This window comes from Salvelinus fontinalis, chromosome 2 (genome assembly GCF_029448725.1).
Source record: "Salvelinus fontinalis isolate EN_2023a chromosome 2, ASM2944872v1, whole genome shotgun sequence".
Lineage (NCBI taxonomy): Eukaryota > Metazoa > Chordata > Actinopteri > Salmoniformes > Salmonidae > Salvelinus > Salvelinus fontinalis.
The window spans coordinates 29,614,065-29,631,831 of record NC_074666.1 but is presented as its reverse complement, the minus strand read 5'-3'; the positions used below and the strand labels follow the sequence as shown (position 1 = coordinate 29,631,831).

At 40.9% G+C, this 17,767-nt stretch overlaps 2 protein-coding genes across 5 annotated transcripts in view; both read left to right on the top strand.

Annotated features, from left to right (window-relative positions):
• LOC129815918 (connector enhancer of kinase suppressor of ras 2-like) overlaps window positions 1-7,608 on the top strand; it is an 89,616-nt gene extending 82,008 nt beyond the window's left edge. For both annotated transcript variants that reach the window (XM_055870142.1, XM_055870133.1), the window contains 3 exons: window positions 2,673-3,213; window positions 3,426-3,637; window positions 5,199-7,608. In XM_055870142.1, coding sequence (XP_055726117.1) covers window positions 2,673-3,213; window positions 3,426-3,637; window positions 5,199-5,420 — 975 coding nt within the window. In that variant the 3' untranslated portion in view covers window positions 5,421-7,608. The remainder of the gene's footprint in view (window positions 1-2,672; window positions 3,214-3,425; window positions 3,638-5,198) is intronic.
• A 773-nt stretch (window positions 7,609-8,381) lies between these two features.
• Window positions 8,382-16,740, top strand: LOC129815902 (nematocyst expressed protein 3-like). 3 transcript variants are annotated; one of them, XM_055870122.1, is made up of 9 exons: window positions 8,383-8,931; window positions 9,810-10,664; window positions 10,782-10,836; window positions 10,929-11,027; window positions 12,592-12,683; window positions 13,210-13,317; window positions 13,658-14,270; window positions 14,371-14,484; window positions 15,815-16,740. In XM_055870122.1, exons 5-8 carry the CDS (start codon window positions 12,603-12,605, stop codon window positions 14,457-14,459), a joined length of 891 nt encoding a protein of 296 aa, XP_055726097.1. In that variant the 5' UTR covers window positions 8,383-8,931; window positions 9,810-10,664; window positions 10,782-10,836; window positions 10,929-11,027; window positions 12,592-12,602; the 3' UTR covers window positions 14,460-14,484; window positions 15,815-16,740. The 3 variants fall into 3 exon arrangements, with proteins under 3 accessions (XP_055726088.1, XP_055726097.1, XP_055726079.1); XM_055870104.1 differs by having other exon boundaries at window positions 9,810-10,836; XM_055870113.1 differs by having other exon boundaries at window positions 8,382-8,931; window positions 9,810-10,836; window positions 14,371-16,740.
• The last annotated feature ends 1,027 nt before the right edge of the window (window positions 16,741-17,767 follow it).

Below are 17,767 nucleotides of genomic sequence, written 5' to 3'. Positions count from 1 at the left end.
TTGATTTTAACATTCTGGTTGCCATCTACCAGGGACACTACACCATCTGAAATAAAGGCTGAAAAATCACAGCGGGAAAACTGAGAATCAAACTCAACTAGTGGCTGAAACAGCTCACCCTGGTGGTCAGAGGCTGTAACAGGACTTGCCATCACAGCAGGTTTAACTTGAACTGACTGTTTTGATTTAAGCAGAGGACAATTTTTCTTCCAATGTCCTTCAAGTAAGCAGTAGCGACAGGTATTAGCATTAACCGGTGCTTTAAATCCTCCAGACCCAAACTTCTGCTGAGGCCTTTGGAAAGATGCCCCCCAAAAAGGTGACCTACTATTCCTAGGAGTAAAGTTATTCTTATGGTACATGTCACTGTTTGACTCAAAATGGCTTTTATGTGTTAGCCTGTACTCATCTGCAAGGATTGCTGCATCACTTGGAGACTAAACTTTACGTTCATTCATGTATGTACCAACCTGGTCAGAAACAGAATTTTTGAACTGTTCTAACACAATCAAATTAGACAGACCCTCAAAAGTACTAACTTCAGAAGCTGTACACCAACGATTAAATGCAGAAGTCAAATCACAAACAAACTCAGAATAGGTTTGTGAATCTAACTTTTTCCTATAACGAAAACGTTGACGATATGCCTCTGGCACAAGCTCGTAGACCTTCAGAACTGCTGATTTAACTTTAGCATAAACTTTACTGTCAGCTACACTCAGTGCTGCAAAAGCCTCACGTGCTTTACCTGTAAGTACACATTGCAACAACATAGTCATGTCCAAATCTGACCAAGCTCTAGCTTCCGCAATACGCTCAAATAAAGTAAAGTATGTGTCTGGATCTGACTCATCAAATTTAGGCAACAAACGAAGATTCTGTGAAACATCAAACTGTGGTAGTCTTTCCGGTCTATTAGCATTTCTCAATCGCTCTATCTCTAATTGCATTTGCAACAGTTCCCTCTGCTGCTCAAAAGTTAATGAAGGGCTAGACTGAAAACTTGCACCCTCACTACTAGCAGACTGACCGCCAAAAACACCCATTTCCCTAAGACCCTGCTTTAAGCTAGTTTTAACAGTCTCTTTAATTTTTTTATCAACAATCTCAATCTGATAATGTTCAGCAATTTCAATTAACTGCTCCTTAGTACACAACTCTAAGGCTACCTCTGAAGGAGCTTGAACAAAACTACACAAAATGGAAGACATTTTCCTCAACCAATACAACTATTACAAATGCTCCAAAAAAACACAACTCACCTGCTGTCAATCTGGGTTCAAGGACAGGAGCCACACCCCACTATCCTCCAAAAACTACTAACTAACTGGCCCTGGTCTTCGTGCAGTCACATGTGGTGGGGTTTTATGCACACAAAACCAGTGGAGTGGAAAAGACAACCAGAAACTGGCGGCCCTCCCATAACCACGGAGGTGCTCCCGAGCCGATGTAGGGGAAAAGGGAAAGGGATGCTCTACCCACGTTCACTGCCACCTAAAACAAAAACACCACAAGCCTCCTATGGACACTTGCTGATATGCCTGAACAGGAGAGGACTCCCACCTGAACAAAACCCAGAAAAACACAAAGTGAATTGCTTAGCTACCAAGCTAACTGAACCAAAAGAACACATGGTTCTCAACTCTCTCTTAAACAAAATTGGCCCAACCAAAACATCCACTCAAACAAAAAAAAATTGTCAATCTGAACTAAACTAACTCAAGTTAACTACTATCCCGGACGAGTCCCCACTTGTCACAAGCCGGCTCATAGCCTGTGACAAATGAGAGGACACGAACAACAGGTATAGGCCAATTTAAAAGTGTTCTTTATTATAAACAAACTATTAACTTAAACTAAGAAAAAGGAATGAGGTGTGGAAGTATCATGATGTAAGGTGTATGTAAAGTGCATGGATGTGTGAATATGTGTGTGTGAACATGACTGAGTGAAAACTATGCAAAACTAAAAAGGAACAAACAAATCATGAGCATACCTGGAGGAGCAGAGAGAGAGAGAGAGAGGTGATTAGTAAGCAGTTTTATACCCTGAGCCCAGGTGGCTCCAATCACTTAACGACCCTCCTCTGCCTGCAGGAGGAACCGCCCCCTGCACTGCAGAGGAGGAGCCGTGACAGGAGCCGTTTATTTTTATGAAATTAATATTGTCTTTCTCTCTCCTTGAGTCTCTCCTAGCTGTAGCTTATGCTTTCAGTAATATATTAATTGTCTGATCCTTTGATTGGGTGGACACCATGTCAGTTCATGCTGCAAGAGCTCTGATAGGTTGGAGGTTGTCCTCTGGAAGTTGTCATGATTACTGGAAGGGGGTGAGAACCATTTGAAGTCAATGTACCCTGAGGAGGACGGAAGCTAGCTGTCCTCCGGCTACACCATGGTGCTACCCTACAGAGTGCTGTTGAGGCTACTGTAGACCTTCATTGCAAAACTGTGTGTTTTAATCAATTTGGTGACATATGGTGACATATGTATTTAGTACAGTTTTATCTAAAAAGGATCACTTTTTAATGATTTAAATGAAATTCACTGAGGAGGATTGTCCTCCTCTTCCTCCTCTGAGGAGCCTCCACTGATACGCACACTTATGCTTACACTCATACAATACATAATGACCCTATCATTAAATACCCCTGTCCACTGGTGCCCTTCCAGGTGAACTCCTCCAGTCCGTTCCCTGAGCGCCACTTCTCCAGTGAGTCCACGTACTCCCACTCCTCTGCTGAGGATTCCCGTCCGGACGTCCCCGGGAGCACCCATTCCTCCGGCTGCCGCCCCACCCTCCGTGACACCCAACGGCGCTCCTGGCAGGACCTGATTGAGACGCCTCTCACCAGCTCGGGCCTCCACTTCCTGCAGACGGTGCCGGGGGAGGGTGACAGGGGCGACGGAGGCTACGGCAGCGGCCACATGGGAATGGGTCAACTGCTGATGTCCCCCGAGCGCCGGCGTCAGGCCACGCTGCCCGCCCAGAGGCGCCGGCAACCTGACAGGGATGGGCCCTTCCCATTGGTGGACATAGAGGAGCGCGAGCAGCGCCTCCACCACTGTACCCATAAGCAGCGCAGCCAGAGCCTGCCCCGAAACAGGGACGTGCAGGGCACCAAGGGCAGCCTGCGCCCAGCAGGACCCTCAGAGGAGAGGAGTGAGGATGATGAGGTGCCATTCAGAAAGCACAACTCAAAAAAAAAACAAGGTACTTCCTGCTCTCGCCAGGCTTCTCTTTAGGACTGCTCAGATTTCAAGTTACTGTTTAAAAAATACACATATACCTGGTTATGCCTTGATTATATATTCATTTGATGTCAAGGTTATGCAAGGTACTTTGTAAAGCTTTTATCCAAGTTAAAATGGTTGAATAAGGTTTAGTACAGAGCTTTGAAATCCTGTCCTAATTTCCCCGCTCAGATTCTCGGTCTAAAGAGCGAGGCCATGATCATGAGGGAGTGGATGGATTTCATGAGCTGTACCGCTCCATAGAGCAGGCCAGCCTGTCTGCCCTGGGGGAGCAGAGGCCCTCCACCAAACAGGAGTTCAGACGCTCCTTCGTCAAGCGCTGCAATGACCCTGTCATCAATGACAAGCTGCACCGCATTCGTGCCCTGCGCAGCACGCTCAAGGTACGGAGAGGAAGGGCCTCAGCCACAGTGCAGGCTGTGGGGCAGTCATAGGCAGTGTTTTCCCCAAGTATATGAAAAGTAGCCAGCCAGGGAGTTCTGGACTTTGGGGTTCTTTCCCTCCTGGGGATTTTGTTTTTGCAGAACAAGCTCTATTTTGGTGGCCTCTGGTACATTCTAATGCCTTGATTCCATCCAAAATACACAGCTAAATTATTGAAAACTTAAAATCAAATCAAATTGTATTGGTCACATACACATATTTAGCAGATGTTATTGAGTGTGGTGGCGAAATGCTTGTACAACTTTACATCCCAGATTGGTTAAATGAGTTGTGGTACTGAGTAGAAAGACATGACTTCGCAATTAAAATGACTGAAAATATATGAATTCAGTGTGTTGTTAGTTGAATTGGATATCATCTAGGCCTAGGTAAAATAAGCTTATTTTTTTAACCTTTAACCTGTCTTCTCTTGAGATTAAAGTCATATTTACAGTTTTGCTGCAAGATATGAATTGCCACAATGATGTTTGTTCTTCAAATTATGTATTTTATTGGCTCTGTGGCTGTGGACACTAAGGGTAAGGAAACCAATGTGTAATTCTGTAATTTGGGGGAACTATCCCTTTAACAGTTTGGCGTGTCAATCATTCACTGTGGGTGGGATTGTCAGGGGAGGGGCCAGGATGTTTCAGAGTTGGTGGGGTTTCAGACCTGTCAATCATTCACTGGGGGTTGGACAGAGGGAAGGCGGTAGCTTAGTAATACAGTCAGAGAAACTAGTCGAGTCTACTCTTTCAATTTAGTTTATTGTGGCAAGTTTCGACATGGGCTTCAAGTCCTAGGAAAATACAAACAAGATATTTGGTTTACTTGTTCCGATGAGATACCATGGACATGTAACTACATTGTATAATTTATGAATAGCAAAGTATATAGGAGATTGACTTTATTCAGTCAGTTCGACACTTTTTATAAACGAGTCAACACTTGCTGTTCGATCGTCAATCAAATCACAGGAAATAGCCTGTGCCCCGACTCCGTGGCTGGCTATATAAAATACACTAAATAAAATAGTTGAATGTGCCACAAAACAATAACTAAGTAGATTTCAAGTCATCGTTACATTACATGGGGCGTCTAAATTCACTCACAGGAGACGATGAAGAAGCATGTACTGAGAGTCGGGACAGACAGCAGACTGACAAACCAGCAGTGTTTCCCTGTCATCGCTCGCTTTATGACTGACAGGCGCCTTTCCTACCAATAGGTCACTAGAAGATGCATATTGTTTATTCTAGGGGGAGAAGGCTATACTGACTTTTCTGACTAGCGAATTTAAACTTTTAAATGAAAAGAAGCCTAGTTAATTTATGAAGTGGAAAAAGTAGCCGGACAATAATCAGTCTGTTATTGGCTGGTTAGCCGACGACCAGCGCTTAGGGAAAACACTGCAAAGGGCAAATATGAATGGTATAGGATGTTACAGGTCCAGCAGGTGGCATATGAGTGGGGTCATTTAGGTGATATGTAAGCCAAACACTAACTGATGTGTTCCCACAGGCCAAAGAGGGGGATCTGGCCATTATCAGCCAAGTGCTGGATGACCCCGGTCTAAACTCCCAGAACTTCCAGGAGTGGAAGCAGCAACACCATGAGCTTTTTGTGGACATCTGTGAGTTCAGCTCTGCCCCGACAGAGTCTCACCCTGAGGGGTCCGACCTCTCACCCCTGTCTCCACCTCTGATGATGCACACCCACTCCTTCATCGAAACGCACGTTTGAGTGCTCAGATACAGAAGACACTGTGGAATCATGCAATCATCTCTTTCCCCCCCAATCGTCGATGCAGCCAGGGTCTACCGTCACCTTTCACAGCAAATGAACTGACAAACCAATCACTGTAATATGTGTACATACTGCACTGAGGTCAAACACAAGAGAGTTACGGTCGGTGTATATACTGTATATTGGATAAAATAAGGCTCCCACGGGGTGCCATTCTGCATGTGTGGAGAAACTATCCTTCTTCATTATTATCTTCAAAACAGAAAATGCAACAGATGATAGATTGAAAGAGAACTTAACAGCAAAAAGAAGACGAGAACTGTTTTTGGCTGATGCAGTGCATTTTTTTCTTCGATTGTCATTTTTGTTATTTATTTCCTTGCTTAAGAGGAAGCAAGCTTTGATTTTATTTCATTTTTTATTTCCCCTTTAATGCTGCTTGAAGAGAGAGCTATGTAGCGACGGGCTATAGGCATCATTCTGATTACAACAATGCACCCCCCTACTGGGCCAACATGTTACTGTGTGACCCTGAGCCCCCCAGAAAGAAAGACCCAATCTGTGTAAAAGTGTGCGCACTGTATGTTTGTATAAGTGTGGAGAGGACAGGGTGTGTGAGGAAGAGAGAGTGAGAGAAAGAGATGGAGGTATTTGGGCTTTTAGTGTATGAAGCTCAGTAGGGTTTTATTACACATTTTTGTTGTATTTACGGATGTTGCATGTTTAACATGTATGTATAATTATGTACATTTTGTTTGACATTTAAACAAAGTAGTTTAGCCAAACACAGCTCACCGGAATGACACTTTTTACATTTATTGATATGTCTCTTTGTAGCTATTTTGATTTTGCCAATCATTATAGCATTTGTTGGTGAGATTTATTTTTGAAATCAAACATCTGCATGGTAGTAAACATGTACATGTGGCCGTGGGGGTTGAGAAATGTGTTAAAGAAAAATATTATATTGTTTGCATAGCAGCACCCTCTATTTAAAACTGTGAACTATATACTTGTGAATGCAATCTTTAGATTCTGTGACGACAGAATCTTTTTACTTATATTTTTCTTATAAAAAGTATATAAAAGACAAAAAGCATTGCGTCTCCTGAATGACTGTTTTTGCTTCACTCCACCTGTCACAGAAGTTACCTCCTGATCTTCAGGGTTGATTCAGGTCCTGAGTTTTGCTCATGTATTCTGTTCCCTTTCTGTGTCTCTGTTGATTTTATGTGAATGTACCGGCTTATTTTCAAAAGGATCCCAGAAATTGTGTTGATGAATTGTATTTGCTTAAGTTGTTTATTTATACAGGTTAAGAAGTAGTACTGTAGTACTTCAATGTGTTTGCATTTCTTCTGTGCAAAATACATGATCAACAACTCATAACACATTTTTCATTTTTAAAGTTTGACATACTTAGTTGTTTCTTTTTAGGCCTTTTTTCTGGACTTTTACCTGTGATGGAATATGTAATTTCTATCAAATTTCAATTATAATGTTTTTCTTTGTGCTGCTTAATATATGTTCCCTTATTCCTGGCAGGATATTGACATTTCTTCAATTCACCTCCAGTTATCATCCAGTATTGTGTCCTGATACTTAAAATGCCTTTAGGGGTCAGTACATTTGTTATACAGTATAATCTACTTCAAATTATACAGTATGATTACACAGGCCCTGCATTGTTTGGCTACATGTCATATTAGACATTTAGGCTACTAACATTTATAAAACGTGTCAGCAGTTACGCTCAAGTTGTTGCCCGCAACTTTACATTTTATGAATAGCAGTACATGTATTGTAGAATGTATTTCATTTAACCAGAATGTAATTGTTCTCACAATGTTTTAAAACATTGTACATGAAATCTGCCCAATCTGTCCAGGGTTCCACTGTGTTATTTTGGAGGTGTGCACCTCATAGTACAACTGCGCAGGTGTGTAGCTAAGATGTAAGTTGCACTGCGACATTAAAAAAAGGAACATATTGCTCTTTTTTGGAAGTATATTATTATCTGTTTATCTGTACATTAACTGATTAAAAAAGTGTTATCAAGAAAGAGAAATACATTTATTCTTCCTATGATTCAAAAGTAGCCTTTTTGTTTCTCAGAAATATATACAGTACGAGGTTGTAAAACTGAAGTTGTAAAACCAATAAACTGAATTACTGCACAAATAAATGCACTCATGTCTATTTATTTTGATAACAAAAACAGTACTCTGAACTAAAGCAGATCTTCAACCCTGCTCATAGGGACCCACATAATGGGCAGGCTTTTTCCAGGATAGGATCAGGAATGAAGAACAATACTCTAAATAAAGAAAACTGATTAACATTGCTATGTGTATGTCATTGTTATAGTGGAGGTCATTATTCACTGACCCAGTAAACAGTGCTCAACTTGGGCAGAGGCTCACCGGAGCTGATACCGCCACCACAAAGGTTCAACTGCTTGAGCTCTTGTTCTACTTATACAATATTAGCTCAAAAGTATTGTGGAGCTCTTGCATCCAAATGTAAATAGTACCGGTGTTGTGCCGAAAATCTCTCCCCTGCCAGAATCCCCCCCTTTGCATTCTTCATTGCTGCGACTTGCTTGCTAGTTGAGATTTATGCTCTTCACTCCGTTGTCAGTTTAGCCTACATTTCACTGATTTTAGTAGCAGTAAGCATTTTTGTCTGCAGTTTTCGTTGTGGCTATTTGTTTCACGTGTATGTGGCGGTTCTAGCTTGTATGGCCAACATTTTACTCCCTCTATGTTTAATATAATACACATACATTCATTAATAATTTCGGTTGCCTATCCTGACGTAAAGTTTGTTCTATAGAAAGTATTTGACTCTGATGTGTGTGCCACAGAAAGTAGTGGCAGAGTCAGATACTTCACCGGATATATAAATGTGAAGCATCCGCTTGGCGTTTCCACTCACAACTGAACATTGTTTTCCTTGAGCCTAGTGGCTGGCAGTGGGAGAAGATGAAAGGAGATGGATTTTGGTCAACATTCCGCACATTTTATCATTGATAAAACATTTGATCTCAATACAATTTTCTGTTCCTAATACTAAAATCTGTTATGACCAGAGTGGACTAAGTTTTATAGACTTTACCTTTTGTCAAAGTTGTAAAATATTGCGTTGTTTAGAAGGAGTGCAAAGTCGAATTGAGTTATTGCACACGCTTACTCAACAGAGTAGGCGTTCACTAACGGAAATATGTAGATACAGCTCGAACGAGCCAATAGGAATTTGCTAACTCGTGCTTGGCTCTGTCCATCTCTCTGCTTGTTCTGCCCACTATGACTAATTTGTTCCCTTGGAAAAGACGGGCTGTGGTCTATTTGGGTTTAGTTACACAAATCTTTGATGTAACGATAGCGCAGTGCCTTTGAGGACACGAAAGTGGTTACAGTTTAACAGGATTTAAAGCGTTTTCCTATGCTAAAGTTGGTCCCTTGTCGCCACCGGTAGGACACTGAGGGGCGGTACCATAATGGCTCCAGTAAGTATTTGTACAGTGCAAGTTTTTCCTAAGCAATGTTTTCCTTGAGTTTGAACTGGGACTCTAAGGTTGTTTTAAAAAGGTCGAATAATGTATCCGTTTACATGTGTGTATTTATGTGCCAACACATCGGCCAGAATTGCGTGAATACAACATTGTTTTCTACACGCACCTTTTAGAACATGTTGTAGCTACAAACGCAAATTGCTGTGGTCTGACTCTAAATTATATCTAGTTAACGTTAGCTACGAATGCCAGGTCGCAATTGTAAATGAGAACGTGTTCTCAATTTGCCTACCTGGTTAAATAAAGGTGAAATAAAAAATGTGGATTTAAAAGTAGATATAGAATGGATGTAGCCAAGTGTTTCCCTGTATATTTCAGAATTAGCATAGATAGCCTACTATTTCAATGTGAAAGAGATCACCTCTAATTAATCTGTCCTAAATGTATCTTTATTGTATCAATTTAATTATTTTAATCGAGAAGAGCCCTCCCTGCTCAACAAGTTCAACGTCTTATCTTTTTGATCAGTATCCCATTGGATATTGCATTCTTATTTCAAAAATGTTGCAACCGTGGTTTCATGAAGTAAAGTACTGTTCTGATAATTGTAATACTATGCATAACAGTATTATAATTTCCATTAGAATAATTCTAATTAGGCCTATCATTTTCATCATCAGTTACAGTAGAATATTGTCCAATTATAGGTCCATAGTATTTGCATTAGATGGCACAAGACGGGTGTAGGCCTGTATTGTATTAGATTAAACTGTGCCTCTTCAATAACTGATGAGATGTGAATATAAGACAGGAAAACTATGGACTACTTTAGGCCTATCTTGACAAAACGTCTGTTTTTTGTGTGTCTGCAGGTAGTGAAGCTGGCGGCGATCTCTGCCAGAGGTAGCCTGACTGCCATTAGGTACCGAGATGAGATCCTCAGACCCCTTGTGAGACCATATGCTGACACATGCACATTTGTGGCCTGCTGGAGGTCATTTTGCAGGGCTCTGGCAGTGCACCTCCTTGCACAAAGGCGGAGGTAGCGGTCCTGCTGCTGGGTCGTTGCCGTCCTACGGCCTCCTCCACGTCTCCTGATGTACTGGCCTGTCTCCTGGTAGCGCCTCCATGCTCTGGACACTACGCTGACAGACACAGCAAACCTTTTTGCCACAGCTCGCATTGATGTGCCATCCTGGATGAACTGCACTACCTGAGCCACTTGTGTTGGTTGTAGACTCCGTCTCATGCTACCACTAGAGTGAGAGCACCGCCAGCATTCAAAAGTGACCAAAACATCAGCCAGGAAGCATAGGAACTGAGAAGTTGTCTGTGGTCACCACCTGCAGAATCACTCCTTTTTTGGGGGTGTCTTGCTAATTGCCTATAATTTCCACCTTTTGTCTATTCCATTTGCACAACAGCATGTGAAATTTATTGTCAATCAATGTTGCTTCCTAAGTGGACAGTTTGATTTCACAGAAGTGTGATTGACTTGGAGTTACTTTGTGTTGTTTAAGTGTTCCCTTTATTTTTTTGAGCAGTGTATATATACTATATATGGCTCTGATGGCCTCTTATCACTGCTGACTTGGTTGTATTGGCTAATTTGAATATTCATCAATATGGGTTTTTAAGAATGACATGCTGGAAGTTTTGGAGTGGCTCTTTAGTTCAGTTATAGTAATTGTCTACTTTTACTGAGAATGCCATGAGATCAATAGACGGTGAGGTACTTTCTAAAAATTGCAGCTTATGTTATCTTGTAATATCTCAGCTCTGTTGTTTTTTTTTTTTGCAAACAAGTTTTATTTTGTACTAATTTCTGACCGTTGTTTTTCCAGAATGCTTATACCTCTGTCAAGGTTGGAGCTGTAACAGTCTATACTGTTGGACATGGTGAGGAGTGGGGGAGTTCTGTTGACACATCAGTAGGTCTGTTCTAGTATCTCGATGTCTAACAACTTTTTTTTAATGTCTATTTTACCTAGATACATATGAGTTCCTGAGAGATCCTCCTCCTGGTTTCTTCCCGAGGGTCAGTGTGATCACAGTCTCTGGGTTAGCTGGTCTGATCCTGGCAAGGAAAGGTAATAATGAGTTGCTGCATTACATCACTGAATACTCCCCAGATTATTGACCAGCAGTTTATTATATAGTGCATATACAAAGTCTACACCCCCTTGAACGTTTTGCATATTTTGTTGCATTACAAAGTAGGATTTAAATAGGGGATGTAAACAAATTTGTGCACAAAATTTGAGAGAAAAAGCTTTTTGTGCATATGGAAAATGTATGGGATTATTTCAGCTCATGAAACAGGACCAATACTTTACATGTTGCGTTTATGTTTGTTCAGTGAACAAAGACCAGGGAGGTTTTCGAAGACCTCAAAGAATGGCAGTGATGGGTAGCAATAACAAATCAGACATTGAATATCTCTTTTAAGCTTAGTCAAGTTAATACTTATGCTGTGGATGATGCATTAAACTACCCAGACACATTAAAGATGCAGTAGAACTTATGAACTAAGCTGCAGGACAGGGAGGAAACTGCTTAGAGATGTCACTATGAGGCCATTAGTGTTTTAAAAAAAAAACGCTACAGAGTTCAATGGCTTTGATTGGAGAACTGAGGATGGATCAACAACATTGCAGTGACTCCACAATAATGACAGTGAAAAGAAGAACAATATACAGAATACAATTATTTCAAAATGTGCGTATGTCTGCAACAAGTCACTAAAGTAAGACTGCAGAAAAATATGGCAAAGGAATCAACTTTTTTGGCCTAGGTGCAAAGCTGTATGTTTGGGGCAAATCCAACAAAACACTGATTAACTGCCTCCTTATTTTCAAGCATGGTGGTTGCTGCATCGTGGTATGGGTATGCTTGACTTTGGCAAAAACTGGGGAATTTTTTTAGGATAAAAAGAAACAGGATGGAGTTAAGCACAGGCAAAATCCTAGAGGAAAACCTACTTCAGTCTGCTTTACACCAGAGACTGGGAGAGGAATTCACCTTTCAACAGGACAATAACCTACAATACAAAGCAACATCTACACTGGAGTTGCATACCAAGAAGACAGTGAATGTTCCTGAGTGGCCAATTTACAGTTTTGACATAAATCTGCTTGAAAATCTATGGCAAGACTTGAAAATTGCTGTCATGATCCCCAACACCTTGACAGAGCTTGAAGAATTATGAAAAGAATAATGGGCAAATATGCACAATACAGGTGTGCAAAGCTCTTATGAAACTTACCCAAGAAGTCTCACAGCTGTAATCGCTACCAAAGGTGTTTATAACATGTATTGACTCAGTGGGGTGTGAATACTTATCTAATCAAGGTATATTATTGTTTTATTTTTCATTAATCTTTTTTTTTTTAATCAAATTTTTCTTCCACTTTGACAGAGTATTTTGTGTAGATCATGACAAAAAATGACAATGAAATCTATTTTAATCCCACATTGTAATGCTACAAAATGTGCACAAAGATCAAGGGGGTGTAGACTTACTATAGATAATAGATAGTAGATCATCCAAAATGTACACTTCGCAGTAGAATGGTTGAATAAGCAGGTTGCCAAATGTCTCTTTGGTATCATGTTCCACTATGTAGAGTAGCTGACTTTTTTCCCCTCCTGCAGGGCCACATCTGATGATGTTGGGGGTTCCTCTGGGTATGGCCACTGTTGGGATGGCCGTGTGCTACCCCATTCAGACAGTGGCTGTTGTAAAGGTACATATTAATGTACAGGAAAAAGTAAAACAATTCCACGGCTTCCTTTCGACTGTCACTAAGGCCTTTTTACACACTATTATATAAATGTCATGAGATCCAATACTTTGGACTGTTAAAACACATTTTGTATTATGGCACAATATCTAGTTCTTTCTTCCTTCTTGTGTCAATTTGTTTTGACATCCATGTGCATATGAGCTAAAATTAAAAGCTGAAACTGGATTTCTTGTGATATGCCATAGGGACATTCAGATGTAAGATCTTTAATTTGAGACAGTTTGCTACAGCAGGAAAATAATCCTGCAGCACAGGATATGTGAATTATTATGTTGCTTATAATTAGTGGACATTTTTATAGGAGTTGATACCTTTTTCGTTAGGGCAACTAAAGTCTATTTCAAAGTGGACATTTTGTAAAACTAAAATACAGTACAAGTTTCCATTTCCTGCACATTCTCGGCAACAAAAGAGTGATCAAATTAAGATCCTAGATCTGTAACATTGTGTGCCTTTTCTTCTGCAGATGACTGGGCAGAAGATGTATGCAGCCAACCAGTACACCACCTCATATGTGGCATCAACCTTTAAATCAAAGCCCAAAGAAGTAACTCCCCCAACTGTCAGTCTTGAGGTACAACAGACTATTGACATTATAGATGCTATTTTTCATCTACTCTATGGTCTCAAATTGATTTCAGTGTGGAACCTGTGGAAAATTGGTGCCCAAAATGAGAAAGAAATAAGATTTTTGTGCAAATGGAACATTTCTGGGCTCTTTTATTTCAGCTCATGAAACATAGGAACAACACTTTACATGTTGCATTTATACAGAAAATTTTGTTCAATGTAGCTAGGTCAATGATTAATAAATCTACCAAGCCGTTTAAAGCTCTCTCAGGAGTTGAAAAGTTTAGTTTGAAAAGCATATTTTTATGGATTAAACACAACTTGACCAATGTTTTCCTGTTTAGAAGCAGCAAGCCCCACCAGCTCCAATCCCTGAGACAGAAATACCTAAGGCAAAGCCCCTCCCTGAAGCTGGATCATCGGAACCAGTCATGCCTGCTGTTGACGAGGCTCCTCCCTCTGAACCTGGCTGTGGCCCAGTCCCCATAGAAGAGTCTGTTGAGACGGCCCCTGTGCCTTCTGTTGAGACGGCCCCTGTGCCTTCTGTTGAGACGGCCCCTGTGCCTTCTGTTGAGACGGCCCCTGTGCCTTCTGTTGAGACGGCCCCTGTGCCTTCTGTTGAGACGGCCCCTGTGCCTTCTGTTGAGACGGCCCCTGTGCCTTCTGTTGAGACGGCCCCTGTGCCTTCTGTTGAGACGGCCCCTGTGCCTTCTGTTGAGACGGCCCCTGTCGAGGAGCCTGCCCCTGCACCTCCTGGTGAAGAGATTCCTCCACCTGCCCCTGTTGAGGAGGAAGCTGCTTCTGCACCCCCTGCAGCTGAAGAGGCTGTCCCTGCACCTGTAGAGGAGGTTGCTGCCCCACCTCCTACAGCTGAAGAGACGGCATCTGCTCCTGTTGAGGAGGCTGCTCCTCCAGCGCCAACAGAGGAGCCATCTGTGATTGTAATAGTAACTGATGGTGAAGATATTTTAATCTAAGCGGTTGGCTTCATCTTCTTTTAATATCAGATATTGACGTCGACTATAAAGAAATAAACAAATATTTTGGGTATTTCCAGGGAAACCCAAATTTGCACCCGACCCCAAGCTAGTTGACCTGGGCCAGGTCAGCCCTGAGGATGAAGACCTGTACAACATGTGTGGATGAAGAACGACAGGAGGAAAAGGAGAAGGTGGGGGATAAGGGAAAACCACAGAAATGGGAAAATAATGTGATGTGTTAACCTCTGGGATATGTGGGACGGAAGCGTCCCACCTGGCCAACATCCAGTGAAAATGCAGAGCGCCAAATTCAAATAAATTACTATAAAAATTAAACTTTCATAAAATCACACATTCAAAATACCAAATTAAAGCAACACTTGTTGTGAATCCAGCCAACGTGTCAGATTAAAAAATAAAAATAAATGCTTTACGGCAAAAGCAAACAATGCTATTATCTGAGGATAGCACCCCAGCTAACAATCACAGACCATCATATTTCAACCCTCCCGGCGCGACGCAGAAATAAGGATATAATTCATGCCTTACCTTTGACGAGCTTCTTCTGTTGGCACTCCAATATGTCCCATAAGCATCACAAATTGTCCTTTTGTTCGATTAATTCCGTCGATATATATCCAAAATGTCCATTTATTTGGCGCGTTTGATCCAGAAAATATCTCAAAGGTTATCTGTAAGCTTTGTCCAAACATTTCAAACTACTTTTGTAATACAACTTTAGGTATTTTTTAACGTAAATAATTGATAAAATTGAAGACGGAATGATCTGTGTTCAATACCGGAAGAAAACAATGTGTAGCATGCTTTCTGGTCATGTGCCTCTAACAAACAGTACACTTCACTGGAGCCTTATTCTGAACATGGCTACTTCTTCATTTCTGAAAGGAAAAACCTCAACCAATTTCTAAAGACTGTTGACATACAGTGGAAGCGATAGGAACTGCAGGAAGGTCCCTTAGAAATCTGGATTCCCAATGAAACCCCATTGAAAAGAGTGACCTAAAAAAAAAAAAGAATCTGAATGGTTTGTCCTCTGGGTTTTGCCTGCCAAATAAGTTATGTTATAGTCACAGACATGATTCAAACAGTTTGAGACTTCAGAGTGTTTTCTATCCAATATTAATAATAATATGCATATATTAGCATCTGGGACTGAGTAGGAGGCCGTTTACTCTGGGTACGCTTTTCATCCAAATGTGAAAATGCTGCCCCTTATCCTAGAGAAGTTAAAGCAACTATAGTTTTTCAGGTGCCGTTCTCTCTTTACCTCAAGGATTGGGTACAGTTAGTCACAGGCTGTGTCCTGATTCTCAACCCTTCTCCCCATGTGTGTACTTGCACACTTCCTGTCATGGATTTACCAATGGTGGAAACTCCCGCCTCCGGCCAATATTTTCACCAATCCGATTTGAATCCATTACACGGAGAAGGATGGAGAATCAGGACGCACACATACTGTATTTGAATTTGAACTCTAGTGTCATTTGTGTTTCTTTGCAGAGGAGCTTGCAGTTTACATAGACACCCACAGGGAGCCGGGTGCAGGCCATCATCTGCATCCACCAGAACAAACAGCCATCTTTACACTCTTCTTCCAGGGCCACAACACAAGGTTTCCTTACCAGCGCTTACACGGAGTGCACAAAACATTAAGAACACCCTTTGCCCTCAGAACAGCCTCAATTTGTGGAGTCCACAAATTATGTTACTAACCAAACTGGACCATTACACTAAATATATATATATATATTTTTACTTGGGACTTTACTTGGGTCACTGCTATGCTGTCACTTTTTTTGTCAGCCACATTCATGTGGTAAATGCCTGTTTTTAGTCCGGTCAGTCTATGCAAATATTTTCCATGTGGCATTTTGTAAACGAGTGAGTCGTTTTAACACATATCCATGTTTTTATAGCATTTGTAAGACTTTATAGCACCATAGAACTACTGAGTTGAACCTTTTTGTAAAAACCCAATGTTTATGGATGTGTGCAGCTCTTGCACAAGTTAGACACTCACAAATAAGCCCACATAGAGGCACCTGGAGGTCATGTTACATTATGAACTGGCCAGTTTGATATGTGTGTTTGGATCATTGGAATAATGTCCTTGTACTTGATGTCAGTTAGTATTTTCAAAAGGAAGTATTTCAAACAGTTTTGTTTGTATTTTAATAGAACTGTCAACATATTTAAACTTTATATATATACATGGCTATTTTACAGTACAGCCAAGAGGACATATTTTACATGTTTTATCACTCCCTCTTTTTTCTTTTTTTTATAAATGAAAATCACTTCACGAATTGACTGCCTTCAATTTGAAATCACCCCAGCCCTGATCTTCACAATGATAATCATGTTTCAGATATGTGTTCTTTTGTGCAATATAATTGCCAAATAGGGAATAAAGGCATTTTCCTTCATTCTCCTTTTTTTGTAATTTTAATCAGAGCAGAGAAAAAGTGCAAATGGTAAAGTATTGTGATAGTCATGCAAAGTAATTGTGGATAATATGAGTATTTGATTTCAAACACTAGAGGGCGATAGTGTTAATATCTGCCATCTGCCAAGTCCATGTTGTTTAAAAAAAGGACATATTGGAATGAGGGACACTTGATTATTTCAAATTCAGAGAGGAGTTCCCAGATAATGATAAGCTTATATCAAAACAATAATGAGTGGTTTGGAAGGAATCAGTGTCTAACTGTACATTTTGCAGAGCAATCCCTAGCCTGCTATTCAGTGGAGAGGGTGTGTGTGATCCAAGTCTGGGTTTAAGGCTCTCTTTTCCAAGATTAAAAGGATTAACATTCACTTGCAACACATCATAGGCCAGAGAAGATTGAATACATTGGCCATGCTGTCAATCCAGCATGATTTCTGCCGCATCCAAAATTGGGTACTGGGAAAACTCAGACTTCAGTGAGTTCAAGACAACTGGGAACTCTGGAAAAAATTTAGCTCCGACTGGAAAAATTCATTTTGAAAGGTCATCTCACTTGGAATTCTAAGTCGGGAACTCGGGCCTCTTTCTAGAGCTGCGACCTGAAGATCACTGACGTCATGATTCAACCTTGTTTTTTCCCCCAGAGTTCCCAGTTGTCTTGAAAGCACCATCAATCCAGAGAATACTAGACTTTGATTGCAAAGTTTGACAAAATTTGCCCACAAGAAGGACCGCCGCACCACTTTCCTGTTCAAGTGAGCACAGCACAAGGTGATTCCAAAAATGTCTTGTATGCTGCTGCATAAATTATGTAATATGCTATGGAGATATGTATGCTGTAGCTAAGAAAGTAATACTAAGTGTATGTTGTGTAGTAAGCTGTTAGTAGACCATGTGCCTCACCCTAATAATTTGGTCCCTTTCCTCCCTCATAACTTAGCCTACTGTTCTGACATGGTGGTGCACATGTAGCCTATAACTTGTTTTAGAATCAAATCAAATGT

Bases quoted from the DNA above. Each gene is read 5' to 3' on its own strand.
- LOC129815902 (XM_055870113.1), top strand. From the start codon at position 12,603: ATGATGTTGGGGGTTCCTCTGGGTATGGCCACTGTTGGGATGGCCGTG. The intron at 12,684-13,209 runs GTACATATTAAT...TTTCTTCTGCAG, and splicing joins AGACAGTGGCTGTTGTAAAG to ATGACTGGGCAGAAGATGTA. The intron at 13,318-13,657 runs GTACAACAGACT...TTTCCTGTTTAG, and splicing joins CCCCAACTGTCAGTCTTGAG to AAGCAGCAAGCCCCACCAGC.